This window comes from Hippoglossus hippoglossus, chromosome 13, assembly GCF_009819705.1.
Source record: "Hippoglossus hippoglossus isolate fHipHip1 chromosome 13, fHipHip1.pri, whole genome shotgun sequence".
NCBI lineage: Eukaryota > Metazoa > Chordata > Actinopteri > Pleuronectiformes > Pleuronectidae > Hippoglossus > Hippoglossus hippoglossus.
This window is the reverse complement of record NC_047163.1, coordinates 28,047,816-28,074,658: the sequence shown is the minus strand read 5'-3', so window position 1 is coordinate 28,074,658 and position 26,843 is coordinate 28,047,816. Positions and strand designations below refer to the sequence as shown.

The following is a 26,843-nucleotide window of genomic DNA, read 5'->3' as shown; positions in this document are numbered from 1 at the left end:
GGTGTGACTTGTGCAAACCAAATAGATAGACAATAATAGGCTTTAATGCTGTGTGCAGTCCATCAGTGGAAATAAAGGCCAATGAGACGTGACAGATGAACCAGAGATGGGGGCTGATATGAAGACAGAGACCTGAGCACCCAGTCCACCCAAAGACGTTTAACTCAGATGCTCTACATCATATAACGAAGTCATGTTGCACTTACATCTCACTCAAATTCTGTCTGTGTTTTTTTTTGTTTGCGCCTCATTTATACAGACATTGTGTAGATGTGTGTCAGTGTGTGTGAGCGTGTTTTTGTTGCTCAAAGCTTTCCCCTCTTCATTTCTAAACCTCTCTCCATTAGCCTGAGCCACATGGCTCAGGCTAATGGACAATTAATGAGCTTGGAAACAGCTTGGCTAGTACCTAAGTGCCTGCAAATAAAGCAATTTATAATACTCTGTGTGTACACACGTACATGCAACAATACATACACATGGGCCTGAGGGTTATCACAAAGTGTACACAAATTGCTCAGCTTCAGTAAAAACTCAACTGACCAGAAAGTGTGTCTGCTTTTATATACATAAATCTATGTACATAAAAGCTTAGAGGTTCAGTGTGTAAGGTTTAGGTCAAAGTGTAGAAATTTAATATAAAATAATCCTAGTGATGTTTTCACTGTGTGATTGTTGCTATATTTACCCTAGAATGGCCCTTTATATTTAAATACTTTAAATTTACATCAGGAGGGGGTCTTCTCTACGGACGGCATGTTTTTTTACAGTAGTCCACCTGGACAAACTAAAAACCTTTTGAGTTTTTATGACAACTGAAGGCTACCACAGGTTCTCTTTCATGTTTGGAAGGGGAGGGTGAGGTGAGGGGTGTTCAGCTGTAATGTGCAACTTCACCACTAGATCTCATTACATTCTACACACTGAGCCTTTAAATCTGGGTTAAAAAAATAAATGATACTGTACAAGGACTGTGTTAAGTATGGGAGTCACCTCAATATTAAGACCTGCTGAAAATCTGAATCAAATTTTGGGGTCTTCCAATAACTACTTACTTAGATTACTACTGTACTTGGGAGTTTTCTTGATAGTGTACTTTTTTGTTTTGCTGGACATGGTAGTGGTTTTTTGGTGAGACTAAGGATGATACTTGGAAGCGTAGGCTGAAGTCTTTTTTTAGTTTGTTCCTCATTCAACTATTTAAAGTAAATAAATATAATTGAAGATAATACAGCATTTCGATTTTATTTAATTTTTTGACTTTTTTCCATATTTAGTCAAAATGTCCATCTGCAATATTGTTCACCACTACAGTATTAACCTAGCTATCAGGTTAGATAACCACCTGCGTGAACGACGCAGAGAGATGTATGGTCATTCACCTAATTCTCGTTCCACACCCACACTCTTTAGAGTGGCAGCTCAGGAGCCCATGCTGTGTCTCATCCCCCTGCCAACTCTAAAGTGGAGCCTATGTAGTTCGGTTAGAGTCGCCTTTTCCCTCTGAGCACCAGGGGATATTGGTGAGCCAAACTGCCTTTGCGCCCCCATCCCAGTCCAAGATCCAATGCAAGCTAATCAGCTCTCCCCCCGAGGTATTAAGGAAGGATTCGGCGCTCTCCCTGCCACCTCATCACCCTTATGATTTTGCAATAGATCTCCTCCCTGGTGCACCCCTACCCCCCCAGTAGACTTTACAATCGTTCCTGGCCTGAGAGAGAGGCCATGGAAAAGTATACTAAGGGTTGGCTGCAGGGTTAATTCTCTCCCCTCTGTTGCAGCTGAGTTTTTCTTTGTTTCTAAGAAAGACCAGTCTCTGCATCCCTGTATTGATTTTCACGGTTTGAATAATATCACTGTGAAAAACAAGTACCCTTTGCCAGTAATCATCTCTGTCTTTGAGCCCCTCCACAATTCTATAGTAATCACGAAACTAGACCTCCGGAATGCATACCATCTAGTTTGTATAAGAGAAGGAGACGAATGGAAGACAGTCTTTACACTTTGAATATCTGGTAATGCCTTTTGGTCTCACGAATGCTCCTGCAGTTTTCCAAGCCCTGGTGAATGAAGTGTTGAAAGACTTTCTCAACCACTTTATTTTTGTGTACCTGGATGACAAACTCATTTTTTCTAAGAACATGTCTGATCACGTCTTCCATGTCTGTCAGGTCCAGAGGCTCCTGGAGAACAAGCTCTATGTGAAGGCAGAGAAATATGACTTCCACGCCAGTACTGTAAGTTTCCTGGGTTACATCATTGACAGCGGGCAGGTTAGAGCAGTAGCAGAGTGGCCAAGACCAACCTCCCAGGAACAGATTCAGAGATTTTTGTGCTTTGATAATGTCTACCACCGCTTAATCAGATACTACAGTAAAGTAGCAGTACCTGTAACCCAACTCACCTCCACTTCCATTCCATTCTCCTGGTACCCTGAGGCAGACATAGCTTTTTCCCAGCTAAAGATTCTTTTCACGATCGCCCCCATTTTGGTTCAACCATCACATCAATTTATTGTGGAGGTGGATGCATCAGAGACTAGTGTAGGGGCAGTTCTTTCCCAGCGTTCAGACCAAAAACTTGACCCCTGTGCCTTTTTCTCCCTTCTACTCTCTCCAGCAAAACGTAGTTACAATGTTGGGAATAGGGAGCTGCTCGCAGTTAAACTTGCTCTAGAGGAGTAATGGGACTGGCTGGAGGGAGCTGAGCAGCCATTCATTGTCTGGACTGATCAGAGTTTAGCATATATTCAGGCAGCCACGTTGGGCACTGTTTCTTGGTCAGTTTAACTTTTCACTCACTTATCGTCTAGGTTCTAGAAATGTCAAACCTGATGCTCTCTCCCGTCAGCATTTTGCTGAAGAATTTCCCTCCAATCCAGAAACCATTCTCCTAGCTACATGTGTTGTGGCTGCTGTTTCCTGGGAGATTACATCTCTGGTGAGAGAGGGGCAGCAGACTCAACCTGACCCAGGTAATGGACCTCCTAATCGTCTGTTTGTCCCTGATTCGGCTCGTTCCTAGGTTTTTCAGTGGGTCCATACCTCTCATTTCGCTTGTCATCCTGGAATCTACCTTGTCCCTGCTCAAGTGTCATTCCTGGTGGCCTCTTCTCATCATCTCCCTTCTGGTCTGCTGCGAACTCTCCCTGTGCCAATTTGTCCCTGGTCCTACATAGCCCTTGACTTTGTGACTGGTTTACCTCCATCTCAAGGTAGCACTGCCATTCTCACCATTGTGGACCGTTTCTCAAAAGCATTTCATTTTGTGGCTCTCCCTAAAGTACCCACAGCCCACGAACCATCGAGTAAATTACGTATTCCGTCTCCATAGCATTCCCATGGATATCGTCTCGGATCAGGGTCCACAATTCATATCTCAGGTCTGGAAAGCTTTCTGTCAAGCCATGGGAGCAACTGTAAGTTTGTCATCTGGTTTCCATCCTCAGACCAACAGTCAGACGGAATGAACAAATCAGGAGTTGGAGCCTGCACTACCCTGTGTGATATCCACTAACCCATCATCCTGGAGTCCCCAGCCCCCTTGGATCGAATACGAACACAACTCTCTGACCAGTGCTGCTACAGGTTTGACACCCTTTGAAGCTAGTTGAGTTTATCAACCACCTTTATTTCCCTCTCAGAAAAGTGAACTTCCCTCAGTCCAAATGCTCCTCAGTCGTTGTCGCAAAGCCTGGAAGGACACCCGCTCTGCCCTGCTTTGTTCTGGCGCAGGATCCCTGCCTCTACATTCAAACCAGAAAGTTTGTCTTTCGTCTAAAAATATCCCTCTGAAAACTGAATCAAAGAAATTGACACATCGCTATATTGGACTATTTGCTATTGAATGCATAATTAATCCATCAACTGTCAGATTAAATTTACCTACTGCCACTTCATGTGTTGAACCAACTAATTTGGATTCTCTTGCCAGATAAAAGTAATATATTTACTATGTTGAGAACATCTGTTTCTATGGAGTTACAATTTTAAGTTAGACAGCATGTGGATGTTTTAAGATGCTGCACTGTTTGTAATAATAAAAAAAAAAACTAAAGTTTGTGTTACATTTGATTCAATTCCAAGTCTGATTTTATACATTTTCTTGTAAAAAAGGATCCAAATTCAAGTCACTGTGACTTTTGACCACTCGAGCAAACACCAATCCAAGTCGAAGTTAGTGTGCCAAATGTGAAAGGATTCCCTCAAGGCGTTCCTAAGATATCGCATTCACAGTGACATTCTGTCATTATCATCAGGATATGTACCACAGTCCTTTAAACTAGCTGTAATCAAACCCCTTCTCAAAAAACCCACCCTAGACCCGGAGGTTTTAGCCAACTACAGAACGATATCCAACCTCCCCTTCCTGTCTAAAATCCTTGAAAAAGTTGTAGCCAATCAGCTGTGCGAGTTTCTCCAGGAAAGTAATGTATATGAAGACTTTCAGTCGGGGTTTAGAGCTAATCACAGCACAGAGACAGCCTTGGCAAAAGTCACTAATGACCTAATAGCTTCAGATCAGGGGTTTGTGTCTGTCCTCGTTCTGTTAGATCTTAGTGCAGCAATCGACACTATTGACCATCAAATTTTATTACAGAGACTAGAACAGTTAATTAGCATTAAAGGAACCGCCCTAAACTGGTTTAAATCATATTTTTCAGATCGATTCCAATTCGTGCAAATTAATGATGAGTCATCTGTGCGCACCAAAGTTAACCACGGTGTTCCACAGGGCTCTGTGCTCGGTCCAATTTTATTCTCATTATATATGCTTCCACTAGGAAACATTATCAGGAGACACTCAGTAAATTTCCACTGCTATGCGGATGACACCCAGTTATACTTGTCAATAAAACCTGAACAATGTAATCAATTAACTAAACTCCAAGCATGTCTCAAGGAGTTAAAAACCTGGATGACCCGCAATTTTCTCTTATTAAACTCAGATAAAACAGAGGTTCTAATACTTGGCCCTAAACACCTTAGAGATACATTATCTAATGATATAGCTGCGCTAGGCGACATTGCCCTTGCTTCCAATGAAATAGTCAGGAACTTAGGAGTGATCTTCGATCCTGATTTGTCCTTTAATTCTCACTTAAAACTAATTTCTAGGACCGCCTTCTTCCACTTGCGTAACATCTCAAAAATCTGACATGTCCTTTCTCAAAAAGATGCAGGAAAACTAATCCACGCCTTTGTTACATCCAGACTTGATTATTGTAATTTCTTATTATCAGGCTCCAGCAGTAAGTCGTTAAAGACTCTGCAGCTTGTCCAAAATGCTGCAGCACGTGTCCTGACAAGAACCAAGAAAAGAGACCACATTTCTCCTGTATTAGCTTCGCTACACTGGCTTCCGGTTAAATCTAGAATAGAATTTAAAATTCTCCTCCTCACCTTCAAGGCCCTTAATAATATGGCACCATTATACCTCAAAGAGCTGATAGTACCTTATCAACCCACTACAGCAGTGGTTCTCAAATGGGGGTACGTGAAGGTACTCCAGGGGGTACGTGAGATTTTTTTTTAAATATATTTAAATTAGCATCCATTCAACATCCTTTAAAAATTGTTATTTAATAAATATTCAATCAAATATAAGTGTTTAATAAATCAGACACTGATGGCACAGCGCTGTGTATTACATCTTTTTTTCAACCAAAAATACTTTGCGCTTGTTAGGGGGTACTTGGCTGAAAACATATTTCACAGGGGGTACATCATTGAAAAAAGGTTGAGCAACCACTGCACCTAGAGCACCTGCGCTCCCAGAATTCAGGCTTACTTGTCAACCCTAAAGTCTCTAAAAGTAGAGTAGGAGCCAGAGCTTTCAGCTATCAGGTTCTCTCATGTGGAATATCTACCCACTTTCAGTTCGGGAGGCAGACACCATCTGTACATTTTAAGAGTATGCTTAAAACCTTCCTTTACGATAAAGCTTATAGTTAGAGCTGGTCCAGGCTTGTCTTAGACCTGTCTCTTAGTTATGCTGCTATAGGTCTAGAATGTTGGGGGACACATGACACATGGAGCTTCTCTTCCAGCTTCTCCTTCCTCTTCTCCCTCCTTATCACATCAAAGAAATTAATATCTCATCAATACATGTTACTGACTTGACTTCTTCCCCGGAGTCCCTTTGCCTTATCGTCCGCAGATCCAGGGCCGCGGCTGTGGCCACATCGTGGATTATGATGGTGGATCGCGTATCAGAGATCGTGATCGTAATGGTGGATCCAGTATGGCGTATTCTGTATCGTGCTGGCTGATCGTGATAATAATGGTGGATCCTGTATCGTGTTGAGCATCTGATAGTGGTGGTGGACCACGATCGAGGTGGCAGCTGATGGTGGATCCTGATGGCGGCAGTGGACAATGACTGTGGACTATAGTGGCATCCGATCTTGATGGTGGATCATGATCGCGGTGGCTGCTGACCATAGACTATGATTGCAGCAGGACTGCTTGATATAAAGTATTTCTCCTCAGATACTCGACCATTACTGACAATAATCCATCAATTCATTGACCTTCAGTTATACTTCAAAATGTTTATTCTAATCAATGCTGCTAAAACCTTTATCTTGCTGATGTTCTCCTTTACACTTGACATCCATTGCACTTCTGTCCGTCCTGGGAGAGGGATCCCTCACATCTGGCTCTCTCTGAGGTTTCTACCTTCTTTTTTCCCTGTTAAAAGGGTTTTTTAGTAGTTTTTCCTTACTCTTGTTGAGGGTTAAGGGCAGAGGATGTCACACCTTGTTAAAGCCCTATGAGACAAATTGTGATTTGAGATTTATGGGCTATACAAATAAAATTTGATTGATTGATTAACCTTTGCCTCTCTGTCTAACGAACTGGGATCAGAGCATGAGGGCCTGCTGTTCCAAACCGAAGTTCGATGGCTCTCGCGGGGAAATGTTCTGAGCAGCCTGTATGAGCTGACCCTGCCTGGTTAACAAGGCTGGCGTATTTGTCTTGCATATTTGAAAAACTCAACGGACTTAATCGGGCACTGCAAGGTGAAAAAACAAGCATCTTGTCAATGAATGATAAAATCTGCGCATTCAAGAGGAAACTCAAGCGCTGGTCAGCGTGAGTGAAAATGGGTAGGCTCGATATGTTTTCTGAGCTGGATGAATTCATCGAGGAAAGTGTCAATACAGTGAAGAAGTCTATCACAACGCACCCTCAGTCCCTCCTGGAACAGTATTTTCATGAGGAAACTGCTCCAGAGCAATATGACTGGATAAGATCACCATTCACTGTTACGAGGGCATATCATCTGACATCCGACCTGGAGGACGCATTGGTTGAACTGTCAAGTGACCGAACCTTACAGGCAGCCTTTAACACCAAGACGCTGGCGGAGTTTCTGATTTTGGTCGAGAGGGAATAACCACAGCTATCCAAGGCCGCTATGTATCTACTGATACCCTTTGGCTCTACTTACTTGTGCGAAAAGACTTTCTCAGCACTGACATACATAAAAAATAAATACAGATCGCGGCTAAACGTGGAGGAGGATCTCCGAATGGCTGTCTGCAAAATAAAGCCCAGAATGGACTTGCTCTGCTCCATGCATATTGCCCACCCATCTCATTAGGTGAGTTTAAGAAATGTAAGTAATGTGTAGGCTAAAATAAATAACCCTCAAGTTTTTGCACATGGCAGCAATAAGGTTTCTGCTGCATGTTATGCATACAGAAGCACACAGACGAACACAGACATCACCTGCGTTTATAATTGTATGTTCACTCAGCCCTGCTGTTTAAACAGGGAGATTCCCTGTATTCTGGTTGTATTCTATTTCTCAAATTACTATAAAATAATTTCATGGCAGTAAGGCTGTGCATGGCTGTGTGCAACATTATATCCCACCTTCAGTGTCGTTTGGGGTCGGCAGTCTCTGGCACCGTTATTTTGGGGGTCGCGGGCTGAAAAGTTTGGGAACCCCTGCATTAGAGGACTAACTGCTAATGACACTGTCTACCATACATCGAAGGTGACCATTGATGGCATCGACTATATCACTGTAATGTTTCTGTCAGTTGGAGTAAGTGGGGGACTGTATACATTTTGCAAACTAGCACAGATCTACCTTGTGAGTCACAATGTTTCTTTTCTCTGTTGTGATTTTGACTCCTGCTGTGTAGAACACCTTTGGTCCAATGAGCTGTCAGCCACACAGACAAGCATGTCCATCCACCAGCAATCTGACTTTAATGATTCAGTCCCACTCTCTGCATACAAGATAGATGGCTCACGGCTGTTGATTCCACAGAGGTTCATAAAAGTGAGACAGAATTGAGACTACTCAATGGTAAGTAATTCTCTATGAATAATGCCTTTTTTAAAATACAAAAATGTGTGCATTAATCAGTGCATAGTCTGTAATTTGTAAGCGCAATCTTTTAACCCCTCAAATGTCTCATCATTGATTAGTGCAATGGCAGCTGAAGCTACACAAAACATGATCCTCCATGTCATTGAGGCAGACGGAGTTAGAAAATTAAAACTCAGCTCTCGGCCAAGCTCTGTTGACGCACTAATCAACATTTTGGAAGACCAACTAGAATTGCACCATGACTTCAGCTTACAATACGAAGATCTAGACTTTGATGGAAAACTTACTTCCCTAGTTGACATTGACGATTTGCCACAAATAGCTGTTTTACATATTTCACTTTCACACAATTCCAGTTCTGTTGCATCAACTGAAACACTCTTAGATGTGTCATCCCCAGAATGCCTAAGCAGATGGCCTTCAAGTCCTTTTCTGATTCCCACATTTGCATTTGATGTTGAGCTGATGCTTAGAGAAGGGAATACTGTATTTGAGAAGAATGGAAGACCTCTTCAGTTGTCAAGGGACCAAAAGCATGATATTTTGGAGAAACTTGCTTCTGCTATATATGGTTTTAAGGCTTACCCAAGTGATAAAGAGTTAGCTATGGCAGCTGAAGCTCTTGTGGCCAAACATCCCTGTTTAAAGGAAGCAGGATCTGACACTGGATGGAATGGCTGGAAAAACAGCATCAAGTTTAAAATTGGCAATTACAGGACCAAGATGAGAAAGGTTGGCTGTCAAGAGGTCACTGTAAATGCTGGAAAAAGAAGCCGAAGAAACCCTGACAATGAACCTTCACACTCTAACATCAAAAGGCCCAAGTGGGCAGAAGTTAACGTTCTGCACAACTTTCCCCAAGGAGAAGATCCCTCAAGTCTTGAACATTTGAGGCAAGTCATTGTTGAAGAAGTAAAGAAGACAAAGAGAAACGTACCTCTCATTGGTAAGATGATGCAGACCACATTTGCCCTGCGGCGACAGACCAAAGTGATGACCAAAGTGAAACATAACCATTTTTACGTAGATGTTAAGTCAGTATTGATGGTCAATGTTATCTGTTGAAGCAATAATTTCATCAGTGCTGTTATATTGATCAAGAAAGAAGGAAACGGTCAAAGAGCCATGCAGGCTGTGCTCATGTCAACAACATCAAGGTGACATCACAACTGATTGCCTAACTTTTTTTGAGTACTGTTTACTGGGTTTACAGTGTATACAAAAACTTTATAACAGTAAATGTATGGCTGATAAGTTGATGATTTGATGCATGATTAAAGAGAGACAACAGAGGATGTAATAAAGAAGAGTGTCTCTTCCTCTCTAGTTAAGACAGCTGTCATTCAATGTTAGCCAATTAGATTCTGATTGTAGTGTCAGGTATGGTCCAAATGATGAAATGAAAATTAAACGTGAAACTGAAGCTTGGTCTTAAACAGCAGTGAGTGAGCTCTTCCTCGTTCTCGCATAGGGTTTGTTTTCAATAAATTCAGAACAGGAGGGAGGGGTTGGGGAGATCCATGTGAAACCAACCTGGTGAGATCAGCATGCTGCTGGAGCTGTTCTTGCACTTTACGGCAAACCTCGCCAGCGGTGTCGTAGACTTTGCCGACTTTGGTGAAGAGGGCAGCAATCTTGTCACTGCGGAGAAAACCAGCTGCCCGTCTCTTGAGCAGGTGACCCAGACAGGCCTCGATAGCAGCTGGAGAGAGAAGAGATAAGTAGTGGGAGTTAATGCTGACAAAACTGGATAGAGAAAAAAATGAATGGAGAGATGGAGTGGAGAAAAATATCAACGTGATTAAGGCAGCACATATGAAGAATTATACATGTTAACAATAAAAAAGTGTGAAACTAATAAGAACAAGATAAAGCATCAAGCCCTCTATTGGCACATAGGGGCTGCAAAGATCATCACACAGCAAAACTGACTTATAACTTGATGACTCATGTTTAAAGACAAAAACAGACAATTATATTTCATACATAAAATATTTGATTTGCATGTTTAAAATAGCTGCACAAGAATATCAAGAGAAAAAAATATGTGAATTGACAGCATAATGGCTCTGTGCAGCAGGAAAAGAGTGATACAAATCTGCAAGAGAATGGTGGGTCACAAAAGTAGACCACTTTCTGTACAGCAATATAAGTAAACTTAGAAATTATTTTCATACAGCTGTAAATTCAACAGAACTAAAAGTCTCATTTTAACCTGTAAGGTTGAACAAGATGATGTGGAAGACAGTGTCCAGTCCACACAGGGGGCATTAACCATGATGTTATTGTAATGCCAGGTAAGCAGTAAGAGCATACATATATATTGACATTTTCCTCAGACCCATGATTGATTATGAGACAAAGCACAACCCTCCTAAGCCATGCACCTGGTGCTGTTAAACCAACAAAGTTTGGGCACAAATTAAATCCATATTAGTTTCAAAATAGAGTTCCCAGTCTTAGGTTTATAGCTGGGTCATGTACACAGAAAATTGTCTGTGCAACAATGCATTGTTGTAAACTAACAAGAGAAAAATCTGAAACACAGTGGCTCAGAGAAATGCATTGACGTCAGAAAATGCATAAGAATTGGAGGCAAGAAGTCTAGCTACGATCCATCCATTAGCTATCTCCCTCCCTATGTAATTGCTGCATTAATGCTTGGCCATAATGAGCTTTTCAGGGCAGATTGTAAAAGCAACACTGTAACGTGATTATTCCAGCACACTTTGAAACATTTTTAGTTTGCTGTATGCTTTGAGATAGTTTCAATGATCAAAGTTTTAATAACGCGCCGACCTATAAATTAAGGGCTCCTGAAAAATTCATGCAATTTTCGCATTCATACAAATTACTCTCTTAATAAAAATTCAATAAAATTCAGCGACCACAGAGAATTTCCTAATGAATTCTTTAGAAGAAGACCAATCTTCAGTGTGTGTTTTTCCTCTATGAGGTAAATATAGTAGGATATTATAGTGAATTATAGTAACCAACAAGATTGTTCTCTGTGATGCTGGGAAAAGTGAGTGGTGCTTTATGGGTGTACTAGTTTTCTTTCATTGGGGATCTTGGAGCCGTAGAACAACTGCTGATAAGCTTAAAGTTTTAGCTTGAAAAGCTTCATTCTGGCAGATCAATGGGTTAAAGAAGTTTTGTTGGTATCCAATAATGTTTTGGTTGTATAGAAATCTCCCTTCTTCCCCAATAGAAGAGGATAGCTGGGATTAGCAGCTGTGAAGTTTGAGGTTTGGAGGAGGTTTTTAACAGTCTTGGAGGAAACATTCATGCAGTTGTTTCAGTGGAAACAAAGGAATCTTGCTAAGAATTGCCCAGCTCCTCTCATTCCACTACCTTCCCTCTCAACCAGCCTGTGGCATCTGTGTCTCCTTTAAATCATAGAATCCTTTCCATTATCTGCATAATTGCCATAATGGTTTTGAGGAAAATTATGCAGAAATACAATCTTTAATTAAAAATGTTTAGGTAAGAGGGAAAGCTCAACCCAGTGCTTACATTCTCACGATATCGCATGTATTCATTTTCGTGTAACACACTTGCCTAATCCTGCAGTTCCTGCCCCTAACCATTTCCATATATTTTACTAATAACTCTTTACTAATTTACCCTCATGTTTGTAAAGCACTGGTTTTAAAATTCATGTTACTTAGAATAACCACAGCGAGAAGATGAATGAGAAACTACTGTACTGTATCTCAATGACCTTCTCTGCTGCAAAACTAAATGTTCAAAATCTTTCTTAAGCTGACTTCATACTTCATACATAACCACCTCATGGAATAATTGTTCCGTCCAAACATTTCTACAACTTTCTGAAACAAAAGATCTTACGTTTACACCCACTTCAGCTCTTGTTCTCCTTTTTAAGTTGCTACTATTGTTTTCATGTGAACAACTTAGTGTCTTTTAAGAGAGACTGTCTAAAGATATGCACCATTATACCCATTTTGTAAATGATATCTTCTCTATAATGGCCAGCTTTTTACTTCATCTTCCACTGTGTCTTTTGGGAACAACTAAACTACTATTTTCTAATATGGTCAGACATTGTTTTGTTACACAGTAACCTTGGTTCTCTGAGTGAAGGAATTATCTCTCCAAATGGTTATATATTTCTTAGGTATGTACAGGGAATGACTCACTGGGGCAGTTGGTATGTGGACGGTTGTGGCTCTGGAGGTAGAGAGGGTCATCCCCTAACCAGAGGGTTGGTGGTCTGATCCAAAGTGCCCTTATTAAACACAACTGTGAATATTCTCTTCCGGAAAAGAGGAGAGAAAGACCACTGGCTGAAGTGACTACAGTTGTTGCATTGTACCGGTTGTTGAAACACTGGAGGAAGCCAGCGGAAGAGAGGAGAGGTACCGGGGCTACATTCAAATAATGAAATCAATCGTTTCAATAAAATCAAATTTAATAAAAAAATTAGCATGAAGCAGACTCACAAATATCCGAGAGGCTGAGGCCCAAGGCCAAGTCCATGTGAAGCGCACCCTCAACCACACAGGTGAAGGCATGCTGCTGTCTTTGTATGCCTGCTGAATCGTTTCCACAACCCAGTGTGGGATCCAAGATTTAGACACTGGCTGACCTAGGCACTTAGACTTAAAGCAGACAGACGGCTGGTGTGCAGACCCCCGGGACTTTGCCAGGGCATAGGAGTGAGCCTTGATCCCCCTGGCCCTCTCCCTGATCAGCCAGCAGGATCACAACTCCATCAGTGGATTTAGGTAAAAATCCGACAGCACCTTAGGCAGAAATGACAGCAGTTCTTGTGTACCGACAAAGCCTGTAACTCTTCCAATCTTCTGGCAGATGTTACAGCTAAAACGAACACAACCTTGAGTGACAAACATCTAATGTCTTCCAGGGGCTTATGGGGCTCGTATGGTAAGGCAGCCAGCTCAAGACCTAAATCCCATGAAGGGATGGTCAATATCCTATGGGGCGCATGCCTGTGAGCACCTTTCAGGAACTTTGAGATAAGGCTGCACTCACCAGTAAACCTATTACCTCTACTGTTTAAGTCTGCCACCATACCCTTAGGGTTAAAGGTGACTTGCAGATATCGGCGCATGTCTGCAGCTGCACAAGACAGTGTGTCAACTTGGTTTTCTGTCAAACACAACATAAAGAGTTTCCAGAGTTACCAACTAAACAGGAGGTCAGTGGTGTGATCCTTGCTCCTCCATTTTGTATGGCGAAGTGTACTTGAGCAAGTCACTGAACCCCATATTGCCCTAATAGTTGGCAGGGAGGGAGTGATGTGTGATAGAGAATGTCCTGCACATAGATGCACTGTACAAATAAGTGGGTGAATGGCAAATCTGAAAAGCATTTTGAGTGTTGGGATTTAACCACTGACCTTCTAGTTAGTGGACGACCGGCTCTACCTTCTGAACCACAACACGGTGTAACATTAGTTGATAGTTGTAACACTATCATGTTGACAAACACCTGCTGATGTACTCAGAACCACCTCTGTGCTACCGTGGGTGTCTCCAGGACCACATTTTGCCATCAAAGGCCATAGAAGGCTGATAGCTGAAAAAGCCTTTGGGTGGGAAACTGCTGTATAATATATTTCTCTGGCATTGCGTTAAAGGAAATGCATAGCTAGCCAAGACAGTATGAATGATGTTTAGTCATTTATGATTTGTGAAAATGAGTCGAGGATAGAAACAAGAGTGTCGACAGTGTTGGTCAAGCAGCATTTAGTGGTATCTGCTTCCTGCAGCTTTGTGTGTGTGTGTGTGTGTGTGTGTGTGTGTCTGAATGACATTAAAGGCCGAATGATGAGCTGGATTCAACAGGATATCATCTATATGCAGCAGAAAGTGAAAGAAGGGAAGAGTTGAAATGAAAAATTAAAGAGTGAATAATTTTGTCATTTTAGCAAGAAAGAATCTGAGAATATTTTTGTCAAGCCTCTCTATGTGTTTTTTGTCTTATTGTATTTGACTTTGACTATAAACGATTTAGCCAAGCATATACAGCAGCCCTAACCCTGGTAAATCTTGCCTTTATCCTGGGGATCAGGAAAAGTATCTCTAAATGCCCACTTTTTGAACATATTGTATCATCTTTACTTTTCCTCCATTTTACATCCTATTTCATTTTTTTCTTTGCTTGTCTCCTGCAACTTTATCTCCATTCTGAGTCATTTCAAATACAATTTCATTTACTGAGCCCTGCCCTGAGACCACCAATCCCTCCTTTATCCACTGTATCATGAAACTAGGAGTACTGCAGTCTAATTCCAGATGCTGGAAAGAAGCTTTTGTCTCAGTCTCAAATAGCTGAAGTTCAAGAAGGCAGGCTAAATTGGTCCTGCTTCAACTCATCTCTGTACAAAGCCGCTGCTAGAACAGTTCATTTCAAATGGCATCCGAAAGCAGATGCAGATTAGTCGCCATGGCAACCTGCCTGACCCCTTGACCATCTTTGCTTCCTTCCTCCCTCATCTTTCCTACTGAAATCCTTCCTTCCCACGCGAGAGAGCAGAGAAAGGCGTGAGAGAAAGAATCAGTTTACACTGACTCTCCCCTGGTCAGAGTCAGTTCAGAAGACCCTGATCCTTTCTCCGGCTTACCAATTCACACACACAAACACACACTAATTAGTTTGTATTACCAAAGTGCATTTCAAAAGTATTGCTGCATGATTCACACTGTAATGTCTACAATCTGTACACCTCATCCTGCACTCCCTCAGGTTGTCTCTGTTCAGTTTGTGACTTCCTACATCCAATTTATTTGTCAGTTATTACTGTTTAAATGCAAAAAACAAAGAAACCAAAGAGTGAACTTTAATAAGACACTAAGCAAGGCCTGGTGCTACAATAAGACTACAATTGACATTAGCCAACCTGATGGACTTATGTGAGAACACTTCATTGATGACTTAGGCAAATAATGCCAATGATAGCTGTGGCTGAGGGGTAGAGCGGTTGTCCTCCAACCTGAAGGTCGGCAGTTCGATCCCCAGTCTTCCCCATCTGCATGCCGAAGTGTCCTTGGGCAAGATGCTGAACCATAGCACTTCTTCTGTTAGTGTTTTAATGGGATTGTTTTACATGTAACATATCTGTGTGTTTCTTTCAGGTTTGTAGTCTATAACATATAAATTGAATAGCCAAAGTGCTAGTCAATATATTTGGCCAATCAGATGGAGTCCTGCTGCCCAAGATAATAAATTAAAGACATTCAGATCATTGATCAGCCCCAGCTGTGGCCACATCGTGGATTATGATCTGTGGATCACGTATCAGAGGTCGTAATGGTGGATCCAGTATGGCGGATTCTGTATCGTGCTGGCTGATCGTGATAATAAAGGCAGATCCTTTATCGTGTTGGCATCTGATAGTGGTGGTGGACCACGATCGAGGTGGCAGCTGATGGTGGATCCTAATGGCGGCAGTGGACAATGACTGTGGACTATAGTGGCATCCGATCTTGATGGTGGATCATGATCGTGGTGGCTGCAAACCATGGACTATGATTGCAGCAGGACTGCTTGATATAAAGTATTTCTCCTCAGATACTCGACCATTACTGACAATAATCCATCAATTCACTGACCTTCAGTTATACTTCAAAATGTTTACCCTTATCAATGCTGCTAATACCCTTATCTTTCTGATGTTCTCCATTACACTTGACATCTATTGCACTTCTGTCCGTCCTGGGAGAGGGATCCCTCACATGTGGCTCTCTCTGAGGTTTCTACCTTCTTTTTACCCTGTTAAAAGGGTTTTTAGTAGTTTTTCCTTACTCTTGTTGAGGGTTAAGGGCAGAGGATGTCACACCTTGTTAAAGCCCTATGAGACAAATTGTGATTTGTGAATATGGGCTATACAAATAAAATTTTATCGCCGGAGCAAGGGTAAGATTAAAGAAGAGCCAGGCTGTGCTGTATAAAATACACTGTCTAAGTTTACTTTATCTGATCTATTTCATCATTGTGTTTTCACAGCCTGAGCCCCCCCCCCCCCCACCCCCCCCCCCCCCCCCCCCCCCCCCCCCCCCCCCCCCCCCCCCCCCCCCCCCCCCCCCCCCCACAACGAGGCAGTCACTGCACATTTGGCCGAGACTCTCGCTGCAAGTCCGGATTTGCAGTGTGGAAAATGACGCCATTGTATGTAAGTAACTGTTTAGTAATTGAGTTTTTTTACTGTGGATTTTCCAACGGTGAATTAGCGAGGCTATTTCCGTTTATTAATAATATATTCATGTTACTCATGTTGTTTTCCAGCTGCCTGTAAGACGTACTATGACGTACGAAGACGTACTATGAGCCAGTAAGGAACTTCCGGTACATCCAACCGGACCTTGCAGCTCTTGCAGCAGCATTGAAAAGTTCAGGAGTCGACAGAGAAGAAAGAGGGTAAGATTAGATTCATTAGATCATTTTTCAGTTACATGTGTAGGTGTATATTGTCATTGAACTGTGCTAATTGTACTGATTGTGTTTACAGCTGATTGAAGCGGGACAGATGACATGGATCCATCCTTCCACAGCCAGGAGCTCACCGACCTGTGTGCCACACTTCAAATAAGACTGGAAGCTACACTGAATCTCACAGCTACACACCACAGACGTCTACACACTGGGGCAGATTCGGACAGAGTCCCACAAAGAACTTATTACCCAGAGGCGGCAAAGAGACATTTCAAGCTTCACCTGATTAGTTTTTCACTGGCTAGGCCAGTTGTGTTTTTACAATATTTGTCCTGTATGTAAATAAAGCTTTGACTCAACATATACCTTTTTAAATGTTTTTTTTCCCATCAACCAGCAAACATAAATGTCATTCATTCAATAACAAAGCAATCATTTGGATTACTGTACTATATACTGTACAACTGTAATTTACAAGCCAAGGGACAAACTGTGATGTTATAAGTGGCATCAGAGAAAAAGGATAGTGACATTCATAATCTTATGTACACTACCGTTCAAAAGTTTGGGGTCACTTAGAAATTTCCTTATTTTTTCAAAGAAAAGCACTGTTTTTTTCAATGAAGATAACATTAAATTAATCAGAAATACACTCTATACATTGTTAATGTGGTAAATGACTATTCTAGGTGCAAACGTCTGGTTTTTAATGAAATATCTACATAGGTGTATTGAGGCCCATTTCCAGCAACTATCACTCCAGTGTTCTAATGGTACATTGTGTTTGCTAATCGCCTTAGAAGACTAATGGATGATTAGAAAACCCTTGAAAACCCTTGTGCAATTATGTTAGCACAGCTGAAAACTGTTTTGCTGGTGAGAGAAGCTATAAAACTGGCCTTCCTTTGAGCTAGTTGAGTATCTGGAGCATCGCATTTGTGGGTTCGATTATACTCTCAAAATGGCCAGAAAAAGAGAACTTTCATGTGAAACTCGCCAGTCTATTCTTGTTCTTAGAAATGAAGCCTATTCCATGCGAGAAATTGCGAAGAAACTGAAAATTTCCTACAACGGTGTGTACTACTCCCTTCAGAGAACAGCACAAATGGGCTCTAACCAGAGTAGAAAGAGAAGTGGGAGGCCCCGGTGCACAACTCAGCAAGAAGACAAGTATATTAGAGTCTCTAGTTTGAGAAATAGACGCCTCACAGGTCCTCAACTGGCAGCTTCTTTAAATGGTACCCGCAAAACGCCAGTGTCAACGTCTACAGTGAAGAGGCGACTCCGGGATGCTGGCCTTCTAGGCAGAGTGGCAAAGAAAAAGCCATATCTGAGACTGGCCAATAAAAAGAAAAGATTGATATGGGCAAAAGAACACAGACATTGGACAGAGGAAGATTGGAAAAAAGTGTTATGGACAGACGAATCAAAGTTTGAGGTGTTTGGATCACACAGAAGAACATTTGTGAGACGCAGAACAGGTGAAAAGATGCTGGAAGAGTGCCTGACGCCATCTGTCAAGCATGGTGGAGGTAATGTGATGGTCTGGGGCTGCTTTGGTGCTGGTAAAGTGGGAGATTTGTACAAGGTAAAAGGGATTTTAAATAAGGAAGGCTATCACTCCATTTTGCAACGCCATGCCATACCCTGTGGACAGCGCTTGATTGGAGCCAATTTCCTCCTACAACAGGACAATGACCCAAAGCACACCTCCAAATTATGCAAGAACTATTTAGGGAAGAAGCAGGCAGCTGGTATGCTGTCTGTAATGGAGTGGCCAGCGCAGTCACCAGATCTCAACCCCATTGAGCTGCTGTGGGAGCAGCTTGACCGTATGGTACGCAAGAAGTGCCCATCAAGCCAATCCAACTTGTGGGAGGTGCTTCAGGGTGAAATTTCTACAGATTACCTCAACAAATTAACAGCTAGAATGCCAAAGGTCTGCAATGCTGTAATTGCTGCAAATGGAGCATTCTTTGACGAAAGCAAAGTTTGAAGAACAAAATTAATATTTCAAATAAAAATCATTATTTCTAACCTTGTCAATGTCTTGACTATATTTTCTATTCATTTTGCAACTCATTTGATAAATAAAAGTGTGAGTTTTCATGGAAAACACGAAATTGTCTGGGTGACCCCAAACTTTTGAACGGTAGTGTATGACTGTCACTGCTACTGGTGGATAGATAACTAGCTTTTAATAGCATGCAAAATGTAATTAGCAAGTGCTTTGTTTCCCTGGTGGGAATCTGCCACAAGTCAGGGTACAGAATGGTAAATAGTCTGTATTTATAGCACTTTTCTAGTCTTGATGACCACTCAAAGCACTTTACAGTACAGTTTGCCATTCACCCATTAACCCACAGTGCATCTATGGGCAGCAATCTTTTCTATGAGGGGCAATTCAGGGTTCAGCATCTTGCCCAGGACACGCAGATGGGGAATACTGGGGATCGAACTGCCGACCTTCAGGTTGGAGGACGACCGCTCTACCCCTCAGCCACATATATATATATATATACATGCATATCATACATGTATATGTCAATATGTGTAGATAAGGAGACATTACAACAAGAAAGAGAGTTTTACATTGAGGTTTATTATCACAATGTAGTTAAATGGGACTGCAGGCTGAGGACAGGCTGATAAATATACACATGTTTTAGTGTCAGAAAAACTAAACTCAAATATCCCCCAAAATCCATCAATAAGTATATTTGGAACCATTTGGGGCTTAGTGTCTTGCTCACAGACACTTTGACACATAGACAGTAGGAGTAAGAGAATAAACCACCTCCCCGTGACAGACATTTGTGTTGGCATTGAAAACACCTGCCTTAAAGCCACAACAACTTCAAATAGGCCTTTGTACCACACCAGCATCCAACCATTCTGAAGTGATATTTGCAGGTACATTTACATACCTTTCAATGGGGCTGCACAGCATAGGAGCAAACCAGGAGGGGAGACAGCAGTGCATATGGGTGTTGTTTCTATGACAACAATATTTTGGCAACCAATCACCACTTCCGTTACATGATAGTTTAGATATTTGTTTGACATTGCTTTTTCACAACGAGCACCAACTGCAGAACTTGTATGACAGCCATAGAGCAAGGAAAAGATTACATATATTGATAAAAGTGTATAATAATGTGTATAATGATAAAAGCAGAACACTCAGAAGCAACATTCAGTATGCGGCCAATCTTCTCCCTGCAATGGGCTTTTCTGTAGTTATGGTACAGACAAACTCAGATCAAACTTGTCCTCTATTTTCTTGGTTGGCAGGGTGACAAGTCCTGCCCTCTTTGACTGGTGGCCTGAACAGGCCTATCTCTTTTTCTCACTGGGAAAAACTGAAAACATTCTGTGACCCTCAGGAGAAGACTAGCTTTGACTTTAACAACAGTTTGTTGCTGTGAAACCATACCGTCAGAAGACTCACAGGAACAATTTTTTGGTGCTGAACGCTTGAAATGAAATGTGTTAAATACCTATTGGAGTCATCTCACACGCACGCAAGCACGCATGCACGCACACACACACACACACACACACACACACTTAGATAGTGAAAGATATAGGCAGGAAATATAAGAGACAGATATGACATCTCAACATGTTGTGGATATATATGTGCTTTAACCAATGAAGGTACAAGGCCAATATTCCCTCTCACAGCTCCCCAAATTTCAATTACAATAACTGTACAGATGTTATCTGTTAGATAGACGTCTCTGAAGTGTCTGTTCAGCTCAGCCTCTGACTTCTGTGTGTCTCTCTCCTTTGTCCTTGTGTCTCTGTGCACACATCATGAAACAAATCTACTTGAAGAGAAAAAGATGTAAATTAACTTATGATTCTACTGTGTGTTAACATTACATTGAAATGATTGTGTTACTCCTGAGTTAGTATGAACATGCACAAGCAGACACTTTTGTATCAAACCTATTTCTCTTTCTCCAGTTTGATTGTGAATCTTTTGATTGAATAAATTAATTTCTTTATCTACTTGATCTTATCTCGAAGCCAAATACTACTAGCCAGTGTTTAGAACTAATTTCTCACTATTGAAACACTGGATTTATTGGGGCCTCAATTAGCAGACATAGCAGAATTAACAGGTATTATGAGAGACACTCTGGGAGAGTGAGCCGGCAGTCATTCCTGGGCTGACGTCACTGCTTAACACCTGACCTTTTACCTTCACTTTTCCCCAGAGTCCCCGAGCTCGAGAGGCTGATGTTTAGTCTCCATTACAGTGGCGTCATGGTTGGCTTCGCCTGCATACTCTTAGAGCAGGACTGATGAAACAGCGCTCACATTAACCTACAAACCCAATGAGGCAAGATGATTCTTATTTTTTAGAAACATAAAACACAAACACTAAATATTCAAATAATCAATCAAATTTTATTTGAATAGCCCATATTCACAAATCACAATTTGTCTCATAGGCCTTTAACAAATTGTGACATCCTCTGCCCTTAACCCTCAACAAGGAAAAACTACTAAAAAACCCTTTTAACAGGGTAAAAAGAAGGTAGAAACCTCAGAGAGAGCCACATGTGAGGGATCCCTCTCCCAGGACGGACAGAAGTGCAATAGATGTCACGTGTAAAGGAGAACATCAGAAAGATAAGGGTATTTGCAGCATTAATTAGAATAAACACTTTGAAGCATAACTGAAGGTCAATGAATTGCTGGATTATTGTCAGTAATGGTCGAGCAGTCTTGTTGTAATCATAGTCCCTGGTCAGCAGCCACCAGGATCATGATCCACCATCAAGATCGGATGCCACCATAGTCCACAGTCATTGTCCACTGCTGCCATCAGGATCCATCATCAGCTGCCACCTCGATCGTGGTCCACCACCATTATCAGATGCCAACACGATACAGGATCCGCCATTATTATCATGATCAGCCAGTTAATGATTCTAAAAAAACACTAAGTGGGACTAAGCGGGGTGGGGGGGGACTACTTCACCTTCCCCATCCCTGAGATCCAGGCCGCCGACCCCTACAGAGCATCGTTGCAAAAGGTCCTTGAGGTTCATTAGAAGTGAATACCAGGCCTCTATAGCTGGTTTACTTTGCTCCATGAACAGTGACAAATCCAGGTACACAATGTTCACATACCTCAAAGCCCAAGCACGTAAAGGGAGGGAGTTTGGAGTCTTCTGAGGCATGTAAATCCAGCTAATAGTACTTGTTTTTGGTTAAAGTAAGGCCCAAATTTCATACTCATTACATTACACTCGTAATGACTCCTGCATAGTCTGTGGCGGTACTTGACGGCGTCGGATGCACCGATACATAATGTCCCATAGGTGCTCAATTGGATTTAGGTCAGGGGAACGAGAGGACCAGTCAATGGCATCAATACCTTCGTCATCAAGGAACTGCCGACACACTCTGGCCACATGAGGCCGGACATTGTCCTGCACCAGGAGGAACCCAGAGGCCATTGCACCAGTGTAAGGTCTGAAAATCTCTCTGAGGATTTCATCCTGGTACCTAACAGCAGTCAAGGTACCGTTGGCTATGACATGGAGGTCTATGGACCCTCCAAGAATATGCCTCTCTAGACCATCACTGACCCACAGCTAAACCGGTCATGCTGGATGATGTTACAGGCAGCATAACTGTGTCTCCAGACTCTTTCACGCCTGTCACATGTGCTCAGTGTGAACTGCTCTCATCTGTGAAGAGAACGGGGCACCAATGGCGGACCTGCCAATTCTGGTGGTCCAGCTCTCCTTGTGTAACAGCCGGTCTCCTGGTCTCTCCTCCATGCTCTTCAAACTGTGCTGTGAGTCACAGCAAACCTTCTTACACCCACCCGTATGGATGTGCCTTCCTGGAGGAGCTGGACTACCTGTGCAACCTGATTTGGCTGCAGGTATTGCCTCATGCTACCAGTAGTGACAAGGACACTAGCAGAACACAAAACTAAAGAAGAATTAGTCAGGACGGATAAAGAGAGATCAACTGTCTGAAGCCAGCACATGCCAAACTATTCCCTTTTTGGGGGTTGTCTTGCTTTTGCCTCTCCATTGCACCCGTAGTCACTTTAATTTGCACCAAAGCAGGTGAAATTGATTCACAATCACTTGTGCTTCCTAAATGGACAGATTGATATCCATGAAGTTTAACTGACTTGGTGTTATACTGTGACGATTAAGGGTTCCCTTCATTTTCTATATATACACATACATACACACACACACACACACACACACACACACACACACACACACACACACACACACACACACACACACACACACACACACACACACACACACACACACACACACACACACACACACACATATGCACATGTGAGCAAACCACACACTATAGGTTCAAGATGACCACACTGTAATTTCCTTGACGGGGTCATATGGGCATCCAGCAGGATTTCTACGATGACTCAAAGCTATTATTATATCATTACTAATGTTCATATAAGCACTATTAATATGACCACTTAAAACTGAGACTCTCACCATTGCCAACATGTTCTCATTTGTTTGTCAAGGTTGGGGCTTCCTGCTTTGTTTTACAGTATGTATGTACTGTATCCCACCTCATCTGAAATGTGCTTCCACTAAGGTACCCAGTTTTATCAAATGTAAGAGCCTATTTAAGATTATTAAGCTTTAGGGAAACTGAGCAGTGGTGTTATACCAAACTACAAACACAATTTAAACCATCATCTCGTAAATACTTTAACAGGACATTGTTTCAGGATCTATGGCTCAGATTAACAATAGGTAAACTCCCTGAAAATGAAATTAGAGCAGCTCATTGCAATATTTGACTGACTTCAAGCGATACAGGGGTGAAAGAAGTACTCAAATCTCCTCAGTAAAAGTAGTAATGTCACAGTGTAAAGTAAAGTAAAGTAAAAGTCATGTAAAGTATAGCTTCATCAAGATTATATTTAAGTACAATACTTGAGTTACTGTACTTAGTTATTTTCCTTTGCCAACCAATACAGAGGTTTGAGTTCATTGATACAGATTACCACATCTGCCCAAATTCTACATGACCATCTGATTATCCCAACTAATGTTCTTTCTATGTACCTTTTTCCCTTGTGTGTGTGTGTGTTTGTGTGTGTGTATATGTGTGTGTGTGTGTGTGTGTGTGTGTGTGTGTGTGTGATCCTGATGTGTCGGCTGACAGTTAAGTCACCAAAACTTGCTAAAGCTTTATAGCTTATTGTTACTGAACCTACGTACATTTTTACCCACAGGGATATGAGTCTATATACGACCAAAGTTTTCACTAGTGTGTTTCATCTAAAGTGTATGAATCGTTGTTTTCTTTATCAAAGAATGGGCCCTTTATATTTAAATACTTTATAAATCTGGAGCAGGTCCTCTCTACGGCAGCCGCCATGTTTTTAACAGTAGTCCAAACTGGACAAACTTGACACCTTTTGAGTTGTTATGACAACTGAAGGCTACCACAGGTTCTCTTTCATGTTTGAAAGGGTAGGGTGAGCTTAGGGGTATTCAGCTGCAAAATGCAACTTCACCACTAGATGTCACTAAATTGTACACACTGAACCTTTGAAAAAAATCTGCGGAATTAATTGGTAGAATCAAATAATAGTCAGATAACAGTCACACTTTTATTATTCAAATCCTAATTGCAGCTGAATTGATTGCACATAGAATCACAGTCTATTATATCATAACATAAAAATTTTGATTGGAGTGCACTTAAAAGTTTTGCATTATATTTGGCATACAAAATTAGACACAATGTCATGTTTAATGTGTGTGACAGTGGTTGACATCTATGTTACTGTATATTTAATGCAAATATTTATTTCAGAGTCTCCGTTCAGCCACATGGATCAGTCATCTTTAGTCTGATGTGGTAACAGCACAACAGAGTTGAAATTAGTTAACACAGGATTTAAAAGGCCTCAGGTCTACACATGCGTTGTGATGAGAACAAGATGTTGCATCTGACACAGCCCTGTTCCGGTTCAGCTATTAGGATACTGAGCTGCGATTCAGACAGATATTTGACCTACTGATGTTGATGGATAATTAACTCTGCTTTCACGGCAGTCACTCTTTTAATGTACTCAATCATGGCGGTCTCACTGATTAAGGTGACAAGTGTCTCTTGTTGTTGAACTCTGCTGAGTTTCTATTGCTGGGCCATTACCACCTGGAGCCTGATTGACTCATTAGCAGGGGGTGTGGTCAGCACAGCTGTAGCCAATCATCGTTGACTCTGGTGTTAAAAAACAGGATTTGTTTGAAGCGTCAGCGTCAGAGAAGACTCGGTGGATCTATTCCACCTGTTCCACACATACCCAACACCTTGTCACAGGGGGCCTCTGGAACTGCCAGTTAGCTACCCGCAAGACGGACTTCATCTCTGTCTTTGCTACCCAGCAATCGCTTGACTTCCTTGCTCTCACTGAGACTTGGATCACACCGGCCAACACATCCACCTCAGCTGCTCTCTCATCTGCCTTCTCTTTCACCCACACATCCAGACCCACTGGTAGGGGTGGTGGTACAGGTTTACTCACCACCCCCAAATGGAGTTTTTCTCTCTACCCGCTGCCACATTTTACCCCATTGTCTTTTGAATTTCATGCTGTGACAGTAACTCATCCGGTACAATTAACCATTTTTGTTCTCTATCGAACATCCCAGAAAATGGCCCTCCACTTGTCCTTCTGGTAACCACCTTGACTATATTTTCACCAGAAACTGCTCTTCCACTAACCTCACTGTAACCCCACTTTACGTCTCTGACCACTTCTTTATCTCTTACTCTCGGCCACTCTCACAATCTGACAACCCTATCACATCAACAGATTCTGTACCTGTCAGTGCAAGATTCACTCCCTCTCTCCCTCCTCTCTGGCCTCCTGTGTTTTATCAGCCCTCCCTTCATCTGACTCTTTCTCACTCATGCATCCTAACTCTGCCACAGACACTCTCCTTTCCACTCTACTACTGTCCTCCTCTCTTGATTCTCTCTGTCCTCTTACATCACGACAGCTCCACAAGTCCTCCCCAGCTCCGTGGTTGTCTGACTCTTTGTGCGCCGACAGAGCCACTATGCGAGCTTCAGAAAGGAAATGGTGAAAATCTAAACACCCTGATGACCTGTGTCCGAACCTTGTCCTCTCACTACTGGGGTCCCTCAATGTTCCGTCCTGGTCCCCCTCCTCTTCTCTCTGTACACCAACTCTCTCGGCTCTGTCATTCACTCACATGGCTTTTCCTACCACAGCTACGCTGATGACACCCGACTAATCCTCTCTTTTCCCCAATCTGAAACACAGGCAGCAGCACGAATCTCGGCTTGTCTGACTGACATCTCTCAGTTGATGTCTGCACAAGACCTGAAAATCAACCTTGACAAAACCCAACTACTTTTCCTTCCAGGGAAAGGTTCTCCCACCCATGATCTGACTATTACCTTTGACCAGTCCATGTTAGCCCCCACCCAGACTGCTAGGAACCTGGGTGTGACACTCGACAGTCAACTCTCCCTTACTGCCAACATTACTGCAGCAACCCGTTCCTGTAGATACATGCTGCACAACATCAGGAGAATACGTCCCCTTCTCACTCAGAAGGCAGCGCAGGTTCTGGTCCAGGCCCTGGTCATCTAGACGCCTAGACTATTGCAACTCCCTCCTGGCAGGTCTACCTGCTAGTGCCATCCAAGCTCTGCAGCTCATACAGAATGCAGAAGCTCGACTGGTCTTCTACCTACCTAAGTTCACTCACACTACTCCGCTCCTCCACTCCCTTCACTGGTTACCAGTAGCTGCCCGCATCCGTTTCAAAACACGAGTTCTTGCGTACCGTGCTGCGAACGGATCGGACCCAGTCTACATCCAGGACATGGTCAAACCTTACACCCCAGCCCGTCAACTCCGCTCTGCAGCTGCCAATCGGCTTGTTGCTCCCTCACTGCAAGCTAACCACTCAACAAAATCATGACTCTTTGATGTCCTGGCTCCTAAATGGTGGAACGAGCTCCTCATTGGACAGCAGGAAGTCTACACA

General features: G+C 42.3%; 1 protein-coding gene across 3 annotated transcripts in view; it reads right to left on the bottom strand.

Moving 5' to 3' along the window:
- Positions 1–26,843, bottom strand: part of sgsm2 (small G protein signaling modulator 2) — a 98,874-nt gene that overhangs the window by 43,646 nt on the left and 28,385 nt on the right. For all 3 annotated transcript variants that reach the window (XM_034603741.1, XM_034603742.1, XM_034603743.1), the window contains exon 3: positions 9,883–10,051. In XM_034603741.1, the coding sequence (XP_034459632.1) occupies positions 9,883–10,051 (169 nt within the window). The remainder of the gene's footprint in view (positions 1–9,882; positions 10,052–26,843) is intronic.